The 10,295-nt window shown below is 43.0% G+C and overlaps 1 protein-coding gene across 1 annotated transcript; it reads left to right on the top strand.

Annotated features, from left to right (window-relative positions):
- The first annotated feature begins 776 nt into the window (after window positions 1–776).
- LOC125542976 (NEFA-interacting nuclear protein) lies at window positions 777–7,078 on the top strand. Its single transcript, XM_048706217.2, has 7 exons — window positions 777–958; window positions 1,093–1,167; window positions 1,274–1,331; window positions 1,738–1,793; window positions 5,756–5,818; window positions 6,359–6,427; window positions 6,613–7,078. Exons 1-7 carry the CDS (start codon window positions 875–877, stop codon window positions 6,856–6,858), a joined length of 651 nt encoding a protein of 216 aa, XP_048562174.1. The 5' UTR covers window positions 777–874; the 3' UTR covers window positions 6,859–7,078.
- Window positions 7,079–10,295: the final 3,217 nt, after the last annotated feature.

Genomic DNA, 10,295 nt, shown 5'->3' with positions numbered 1-10,295 from the left:
ATACGCAACACAATTTATGGGTGGGCGCAGCCGCATAGAGCGTTAACAAATTCGTATTGAGAGGGGTGGACGGTGACGACGGGTGGCCGGCTGGCCGGTCGACCGGCCGGCGTGGACGAGCACCAGACCGGGGAGGCCAGTGGCAAAGAGCAGGAGACGACGGTCAAAGGGCTGAGGCGCACCTTGTTCCTCCCTCCTTAACGCCGGGAGTGTTCGCTGGCGGAGCGCACGGGTCAGGGCAAGCTGCTAGTGGGCTTCGGCGCATCGAGCGAGTGCAGCGGCATGACGGTAGGTTGGCTGGTTCATGCATGGAAGCGAGCGTGGCTGGGGAGTAGATGCGAACAGTGGAGGCGGAAACAGGTTGCCCTCTGTGCCTGAAGTGTGCGTGCATGGTTTGATGGGCCTACAATACTACTACCTGGTGAAAAATATTCATCTGGGCCGGGGCCCATAGCCCCCTCAGCTCTCTACATAGCTCCGCCGTTGAGTACCTGGTAGGAAAAACCAAACGTGAACTGACGCAAAAAAAAGGGCAAACGGCACGCCGTGCAAAAAAGCGGGGCATGCAGGCGTGAAGTTTTGGATCTATTCCTAAATGCACACCGTTCGTCAATTACCTTTTCCGTATATATAAGAAAATCAAATACTAGAAAGTAAGCAGTGGCAAATTGTCAAAGTCCCAAGTAAAGAGTGGCAAAAAAAATCAAATGCCACTAGTTAAAAATGCAAATCAAAGAAGCCCTGAGATCGACGAGATCGTAATCCAACGGCTGTGAGTGAGACTCGTGATTCGTCTGGTTTTAGGGATCTCGCAGGCTCGCAGAGGCCTCGTCAGCCCGCGCGGCGGAGGAGAAGAGGAGTCGTCGCCGTCCGAATGAGTTGGGAGGAGACGTCGTCGAGCTCCAAGGCGGCTGCTCCGCCGGCCATCCGCCTCGTCAGCTTCGTCTCCGAGGAGCAGGCAAGGCTACAGTACCCTAATATCCGCCTCTCTTTCGATTGCCCGCCTGCCCACTACCCTAGCGCGTAGAGTCGGATGCGGAAAACCTAGAAAAAATTGCTGAGATTTTGGCGGGGTGGGGAAAATTTTCGCAGCTCGACGAGGCGAAGCGGTCGAGAGGGGAGCGGGTGGAAGACGGCACCGCCCAGCGCGACAAGCCCCTCTTCCAGGTTTTTAATTTTTTTTCCTTTCTCGCCTTCGCTCCCATTTGCTTGTGTCAATAATCCTCTACCGGTGACCGTACTGATGGCTAGTGCTTATGTTCACGCTGTGCAGATCCTGCAGGAGAACAAGGATAAGAAGGATGCCGAGTTCAATGAGCGCTTCAAGCACAGTAAGTTATCCACCCACTGCACCACTTCCCATCTTGCGAAAGACTACGAGCAATGTGAAGTTTAATGCCCATTAAAAGGATGCAGTCAGTTAGAGCAAGTAAGAAGTGAGTTGCAATACAAACACTAAGCCTTCGGCCCAAAGTGTTTATTGATAAGCAAAGCATGTCTATGCTAGTGTTAATCTACAGTTGGGCTTACCTGTACCTTTTCTGAAACAAAGAGGAGTATATCCTTGTTCTGGCCTGAACCTGGGATAAACTGTAAACATCTTTTGGTCTTGTTGGACAACCTTCTCTAACCTGCTCTCGGCTAGTTGCCGTAACTCCATTGAAAGGGCTAAAGCACAAGATTTAGGGTTTAGTTAATTTTTTTCTTGTTTTCTGATCATTTTATTGTTCTATCCAGGACCCCCAAAGGCTTTGGATGAGGACGAGACAGAGTTTCTTGACAAATTGGCTTTGGTAAGCATTTAACATATTGCTAGCACTAAAAATGATTATTCAAGCTAGAAAGTAGGAGCTATAGGTACATATCGTTGGCGATTTGTATGGCACTCCCGGAAGGGGATTTGGGGAATTTTGTGGTTTTTTTGCTAGGGTTCTCGAGGGTTTCCGGCAAATGTGTATAGGGAAGAAAGAGACACGCTACAGCTAACTAGACTAGTTTAGCATCTCAATTCTTACTTCTCATTCACAGCCGAATCTACATATATGGTGCGGTTACATTAATCACTCAGATGAGCAGTGTGTAGGAGTAAAACAGTTACATGAATGGCAAATGATTCAAGATTAACCCAGAAGCTTTGCTGATGACACTCTTCTTGTCACACTAAAGGGGACAGCACACCAGTGCTGACGGTATATCTATCAGTTTCCTCTCTAGATTGAAATATTGAACCAATATAGGGTTTTCTTTGCTACATTCTCAGTGCATTCATATAGCTGCCGAAAGCCTTTTTGCCCTTGGCCTTGATACCACCTTAGGGATTGTTAGGTTCTTGGGTTTGATTCCCCGGGTGGAATCAACACCTACGAGGTTTCAGTTGACCCCCTCGGCTCTCCGCCCGCTTTATATATAAAGCAACGACCAACATACAGCCAACAGTACAACACGCCAACACCACACAGACACCTGAGGCAAGATACAGAGGTGCTAAGGAGCAGCCACAATGCCCCATACAACTCCAAGTACACCACAGATAAACACTAAGCCTCACTATGAAGTCGAAGGAGCTCTCAACTGTGAGCAAGCCACTAGGAAGAGACGAAGCTACACACTGACGACCCATGAGCTCTTCCCCCCCTGGGGTTTCAGTTTCTAATCCGTGTGTAATCCTCCCATTCAAAATTTGTTCGGTTACCGGAGGTCAAAGTGGATTTGACAGTGGCAATGCTAAACAGTAATCATCCATGGCTAGCAATTTGAAAGTGACACCAGTCCAAATCATCCATGACACGTTGACACCTCCAGGAAAGATAAAAATAAGAATAACCTTCACGTTGATACAAGTCACAATTCTACACAACTCCATACACATAATTTGGTCTGAAAAATACGTAAGTTAACCAGAGAAGGGAATCTAGCTTCTCTAGTAAGAACAAAATAAATATCTCTGTCCACATCTATTGAGCTAATTTTAGTGCCAGATTACCGTTGTGCTGACATTTTTTCTGCACGAGAAACTACTGAATTATGTTCAACAAGTGTCAGCAAGATGAAAAGCAACTATATAGCCAAAAGCAACATACACCGCAGAGGTGCCAGGGTTTGAGTTAACTTGTACAACAAGTGAAACAGTTTGTACAACCATTTTGTCACCCAAGACCTTAGCTATGCATGCTTCCTTCCAATGGTAAGTTTTCCTAACCAACTGCCCGCACATTTTTAGTAAGGAGTGTTCCTCAGAACTAGATTTGATAAGATCTGATCTTAGTGAAACCGGGATAAGAAAATCTTAAGGTTCAACAAACTTGTTTTACTCTCAAGGCAGAGAAAGTAGACAAATTAGGGTGACCATACCCTTGCTGTTCTCATATGTAGCTTCTCAGCATCTCCTTACTCAAGGATCTTGAATTAAGTTTGTCAAAGACTTTCAGCTACAAATCATGAAAAATTGGCTCGATTCTTGCCATGCAAAGATAAACATGCAACTAGTGCTTCAAGGTTCGAAAAACTGGTGCAAAAAAGAAACGAAACAAATGGTTATGGTACCTTTTCATGACCATCTATTGTGCAAACCAAGGATAATATTGTTCCTGAAGCACTTTATTAAATTCTTTTGCCTGGGCTTCCATATTATACTGCCATGATGGTCCAGAAGTCTAAATAAATCCAACCATCTCAATGAGGAAAAGGGATTAGGCAGCAGTAAAGCATATCAAAACAGTAAGCAAGTGGCAGGATCTTATTATCCTAACAAAATGCCAAACAATACATTCCCCAGGGCCATCCCACCTTCAGTTCCAATTTAACAGTTGCCCCAAAGATATTTTACGGTTGCCAAAAATTATTTACCCTTTTCTTCTTGTGACGAGTTACCTCCATGGTTTCAATTGATGAAAGCATGCTACTCTGTAGAAAGCAAGTTAACATTGGGCTCGTTTTGTCTTGATGAAATCCTGGCAAAGGCTCCCTTGATTAGAGAGACAATTTCAGCATGAGTAGCTCGAAGATGTGAAATCTGCAATATGTGATTGCAGTACAGTGGCCACTCTATTACACGATCCATGAAGTGTTCCAGTGCTGTTGTACCAAACATAAACATCTGCATCCAAATAACACAACCATGACCGGGATGGACACAATTGCGGGGGAATAGAGGCTGGATGGGATCCTGAGAGGGATTAACCGAACATGTTTTTAGGTGTGAGCAGGGATACATACCCGGCGGGGTTGATCCTGGTTGATCCATGGGGATTGGGCGTCGATCCCGTCTGATCCCTGGGGATCCGAACAGGCCCTAAGAGGGTTGAGGCACACACGAATTGTGTGGCTGGATCCAGTTTATACTGTATTCTCTGATCATCGTGGTTGGCAGGCTTGTCTATATCTTTGCATCCATTACATATCTATTATCAAGACTATTTATTTACATAATATTGGTGTAGTTTTTTTGGGTATAATGCTGCTTTGACCTTTGCATTGCTTCGGAGAGGTCTTTTCCCCAGGGAAACAAGAGTCCACAACTAGTTGCATGCTTTGACTATCTCAAAACTGAAATAAATTATGGATGTAATTTATAGTATACCACTGTAATAGATAGTATGACCTTTATATATTTCCCCCTTCTGAATGAAAAGGCACTGCTCCTGCCGGTTGCTTGAAAAAAAGTAGTATAACATTATGTATTTGCATGTAAATATAAGATCATGGGTTGTGAAAAAAGGGACAAAATTGTGCACATATATTTACTAATTACTATACTAGTTCTTGAATTTTGTCTTTTTTTGTACAAGTCACAGTAAACTAGTCTGTCAATCTGCATCCCTTTCACCCTTCCTTTTACAATAGAAAGAGGGAAATAGCTTCCTAGCAGTTTTTCAAACCTGCAGGCCTACCCAACTGGAACAAAACTAATAAGAACTAAAAACATAACCATCTTAGATCCTAACTGAACTGAAAACAGGCTTTAGTTTAGAGTGAGACTGATTAAGCTTCATGTCGGTACCATTAGTGCCGTCATTATCCATTCTCTAGTGACCAGGTGTCCTAAGTTTGTGATAGCACACACTACATCAGAGAGCAAACACCTAAGGCACATCCTATATTAAGACAGAAGTACAGGATACCAGCCAACCACCTTAGGATTTAACCCTTTTTGCGTGGTTAGAATTAAACTAGCAACCACATTATTGAAAATAGTATTTTGTTGATCATTTACTGCAACCACAAATATTTCTTGAGTTTCAACATAAATCAACCACATATTCTTTAGAGATGAATTTGGTTTCTAAGACCAATTTAGTATTCACCTTCTTTGGGTAACCATGCTGAACATTATTAAGAAAAGGTAGCATTATTATTTGCAACTTTGGTGAATAATATTACAAGAGACCACGACTTCATTATTTACCTTGGGTACGATTTTGGGTGAAGGAGGTATGGAAAATATGTGCTGCTATTTTCCTCAAGAGGATCCTTCTTTCCAATTCATGACAATAATTGGTCTTCGGACTTAACAATTGTCATATGGAAATTCTTAAAACTGAAAAGTAGTGAATTGTCTGCAGTAAAATGGCTGAGTAGCTTGTTTATCATATTTCAAGTTAGTAGCACTCTAGTGCTGGTCTTTGGCTATTTGATATTTGAATAAATAAGAATTTTGGACATAAAACATGAGATTTCAAGTATGTTAACTGTTAATGTAGTCTGTATCTTGTGCTGCCATGCAACATCTTACTCTATTCAATTTACGATGGTGCAGTCAAGGAGAGAATATGACCAGCAGGTGGCCAATGAAGAAGCTGAACAACTCCGTAGTTTCCACGTGAGTAATATTACTAGTTCCTCTGTTCATTAATATAAGACATTTTTTAGACTTATGGTAAGTCTAAAAAACAATGTACGGAGGGAGTAACAAGTTGTGTGTATTGCCCTTATTTTCAATACTGCAAATGTTTGTGTCTTTCTGTAGAAAATACAATAAAACATGAAATCTGATTTATACGCTTTGACTGGTTGCATATGGGTGCATTATTGTCCGTCTAGCATTCATTCGTTAACAGATAAAAAAGACACGATGTGAATGTGGAGAAATTTTGGTCATGTGGGTATCTAGCTATCATCTGAAAACAGCAGATAGTGGAGCCTTTTATCATCCACACCTGATTCTATGCTTTGTCTTAATAAGCCTGTAATGTTCAGCAGTTGTTTCAACATCACAAGAATGTGGGTAGGCAGGATAGGAAGGCAGGCTTGCTTGCTACAATTAGGGTTGTAACTATACTTTGGTGGTATATGGTCTGCCAAGCGGCCCAAGCGTGACTCACTCACATGGCATACCTAACGAATGTGTTTTTCCCTTCAGGAGGCCGTAGCTGCCCAGTCCACTATTGCTCATGAACTTGGTGAGATGCCTACAGTCTCTATGCCTGAGGTAGGCTACAACACGAAAGCATATTTAATTTCATGCCAGGCGAAAATTACATTTTAGATATTGCACATGTAGCCAGTTGCTATATTTGCATTCCCTATCATGATGGCAGAGGCAAACGAAACATTTCTTCAACCAAATTGTCCTGGTTTTCATCTTTGTTTTTATATATATCCACTCTTCTTCAGGAAAGCAAGCCTAAGCCACCTCCGAAGAGGAGCCAGCCTGAGTTCCTGAGAAATATTACAGTTTCCGTGAAGCCACGAGCCAAGAAGGCAAAATCTGACTTGGAATGTAAGCCCGCTCCCAAGGAGTTGGTGCCTTCGAATGGGCATGATACAAACCGTGAGCCACAAGGTGACACCAAGAGCAGCGTGCTTGGCTCTCTGGCTGCATACGGCGACGACGACGATGAAAGTGGCGATGAACAATGACCCAACAGTAATATCCAAGATTTCTAGAATGCTCAGTGTTGCATACCAGAATCTCACTGCAACGCCGCAGCAGCCTGCAAGAGGGTTTTTCTTGGCGAGATGCAAAGGTTGCATCCATGATTCCATTGCAGTGTATGAACGTTTTGTCGAAAACGATGAGTTCTATCTGACAAAAGGATCTAACACCGTAATAGCAAGTGAAACGATTTTTTTAGTGCAATTATGGTACTATGCAATCACAGTCAGTATTCACCTATCAAAGGCCACAGCCATCCATCTGATCATTGCACAAAAATCAGACTGGAAAGATCGTAGGTGCAGTAATTCCGAATGAAATCCATTCATGAGTGTCACGCTATTTCCTGGCTATTTTTTTTAGCCAAGCTATTTCTTGCCTACTTTTTTTAGTCGAGGCTATTTCTTGCCTATTTATCCCCCCCCCCCCCCCCCCAAAGAAATGTGTTTTTCTTATTGCTTTTCATTGCCTTTCATCGGTTTATTTGTTTTTTCTTCTTTCTTAGGTTTTCACGGGTTTTCCTTATCTTTTCACCCCTTTTCCTTTTTAACACATGTCTACTATTCTTTTAATACACATAGTACATTTTTCTTACACATGTAACATTCTTTTATACATGTTGAGCATGTTTTAAATTACATGATGTACATTTAAAAAAAAGTTAGTCTCTCTAATCCATATTAATTGACGCTCCTTTAGTTCAACTTTGTACTAAAGTTGTACTAAGGATAGGACGGAGTATATGTTTTTGAACATTTTTTTGTATACATGTTAAACATTTTTGAATGGCATGAAACTTTTTTCTAAACTATGTGAATTTTTATATTGTATACACATTTGGAAAAATATTAGAAACAAAATTTTGAAACACGTAACATTTTTCATAAAATCTAACGTACATTTTTTCAAATGGTATGCAACATTTTTTTGAATTATGTGAACAATTTTTAAAATGTCACGGCATTTTTTGGAAACACATGATTTTTTTAAATCTCATGTTCATTTCTGAATGGTATCAATTTAGAAATACGAGTAAGAGTAATGAAAGAATAGAAGAAAAAAACACATGCTGGGCAGACCCATTTAGGGGGCGCCTAAGGTGAGTGCATCATTCAGCTCACATGGATTAAGTGAAAGCACTGCTAAATATTCAAATGGTTATACAGACGCATCACTGTGGATCACTAATGCCATGTGATGCACACCGCTGTACAAAGAAAAAGTGGACCATATATCTTACAAAATGTAAAACAAAACTGGACTATATATTAGTAAGAAAGAGAAATAGAACGGGGGCTAAGATTAATATAACTTTGGAAACACATATATAATTTGAACCGATAACCTAATGGTAATTTGGTTCTTCTCAAAAAAAAGAAAACCTAATGGTAATTTGCAGTGGCGGAGCTACGTTGGGGCAAAACCCGGCCATGGCCCGCCCAGCATAGCACCAAATAGTGAAGATTAAGAGGCTTTTAATAGAAAAGTTATTAAGGTTAGCTTTAATCTGGCCTGTGCCCGCCCAAGGATTTTAGCGTAGCTCCGCCACTGGTAATTTGGTAAACAGTTTTGTTCGTTTGAACATGCACCAAAATTACGTGTTAAGAAAAATCTTGCATTAACAAAAAATATTTGTGTATAGATAAATGGCACCTTGCTTTGTCCCTCACATTTCTGTCACTTAGCCTTCTCTCTTCCACAGCCCCCTCTTTTCTTTTGCCTCTCTTACATTATTTGTAAGTACACACACATATTTAAGTCAACAAAGCGCTTCCGCAGTACGCCTCTTGTCAGGTACCGCAACTTCCCCGGTCTCAGCAGATGGCTCTCCGCCAAACATATCGACAATCCCCTGTGTACTGAATCCCATGTCCTCACTAAGCGCATCTTCAAACGGACGCGTAAGCCTCCCACAACTGCCTGGACCACGTTGTCCGGACCGCGGAAGCCAATTCAATACCGACCTATATCGGTCTGCGGAGCGGTTCGGACGCAATGTCTCCTGCAAACCGGGAGGAGGGCCAGATCTAGACGAGCGTGCGAGCGAGGAGGCCGTGGCGAACCCAAATTTCATCGCGGAGCACCGTGCCATCTACGATGCCGTCCGCGCTCAAGGCGCCGCTCGTCTGGAAGCGACGGCCGTGGAGGCGCAGCAGCAGGCGATTGTGGAGGAGAACATCGCTAGCTATGCCTGCTACACGCCGCCAACGAACCATTAGCCGGCCCGGTGGGACGACGACAGCCAAGGCGCCACCATTTCCCTCGTGGACCTCATGTCCACCGGTGACGGACAAGGCGCGACTTCTCCGAGGATGAGTAGGCCACATGAGGCGATGGGGCCTGGTGTCCCATGTGGGCCGATCTGTCTCTCGTGTTCTACTCTTCCTCGCCGGAGGCCGCATCTTCACTTCATCGGTCTTATCGTCGGTGCTCATAGAGACGGCGGAAGGAGGATGACATGGGCTTGGATACCGGGCGCCGCCGTCACAGGGGGCAGGTATTTTTTGGGTTCTAAATATAGTTAAATCCGCATGTTTGTATGAAATCCGTCATGTTTGTACGAAATCCGGCCGTATTTGCATGAATTTCATCCAGTTTGTTGAAAAAAAAATTGAAATATATGCAGCAGCGTTGGATGTCAACCTCCCGCATCCATGCCCGCGGACTGATCCCCCGTGTTCGCAGACGGATGCGGAAGGAAATTTGCAGGTTCCCACTGGAGATGCCCTAACATAGCAAGCTTCTCTGTCATATCCTATCAGACTGTCCTCCACTTCATGATTCTCTTTATCTTCATTCCCAAAGTCCAATTTATCTAGAACCCCTTCATTTTTCTCTGTCATCTTCCTCGTAATTTGAGATATATGTCTAGGACAACCCTGCAGTTATTGCAGTTCTGGTAGACAAAATCGATTCGTTGCAATTTGTGTTCACCTTGCAGTTCTAAAATTCAGAACTTGTTGAGTAGTGATGTTGTTATTTATAAATTGGTGCAGAACTTAAAGAGATGGATAGAAAGATAAAAAGTGTGCACAAACGCAAGAGGAAGGGGTCATGTCCACAACAAAGAATAGGAGCACCAAAAAGGTTCGATACAGATCCATACCGGGAGGCTACCGCCCCCCTCCCCCCGCACACCATAAACCCCGCAAACCCCCTTCCCCCCCCCCCCCCCCCCCCCCCCGCGCGCATCATAATTATGTTTCTTAGTCTCCATGAATCCCAAAAGCGCAACTTATATTCATGAACACAATTGATAACAAAATTCTTTTTTTTTCCAGGGTCATTAAGACCATATGAAAAACCAGATGAAAAAGCGATAAACAAAAAAAAAGAGCACAACACAATTATATCCTTCTACTTCCTCTACCCGTACCTTTCTTACTCTCTACAGGAATTCTATGAACCCTTACTTCTACTC

Source organism: Triticum urartu, chromosome 3A (assembly GCF_056163025.1).
Source record: "Triticum urartu cultivar PI428250 chromosome 3A, HENAU_Tu73, whole genome shotgun sequence".
Lineage (NCBI taxonomy): Eukaryota > Viridiplantae > Streptophyta > Magnoliopsida > Poales > Poaceae > Triticum > Triticum urartu.
Note: the sequence above shows the minus strand (reverse complement) of the source record. Positions and strands in the feature narration are given on the sequence as shown.

Bases quoted from the DNA above. Each gene is read 5' to 3' on its own strand.
- LOC125542976 (XM_048706217.2), top strand. From the start codon at position 875: ATGAGTTGGGAGGAGACGTCGTCGAGCTCCAAGGCGGCTGCTCCGCCG. The intron at 1,168-1,273 runs GTTTTTAATTTT...CACGCTGTGCAG, and splicing joins GCGACAAGCCCCTCTTCCAG to ATCCTGCAGGAGAACAAGGA. The intron at 1,332-1,737 runs GTAAGTTATCCA...TGTTCTATCCAG, and splicing joins CAATGAGCGCTTCAAGCACA to GACCCCCAAAGGCTTTGGAT.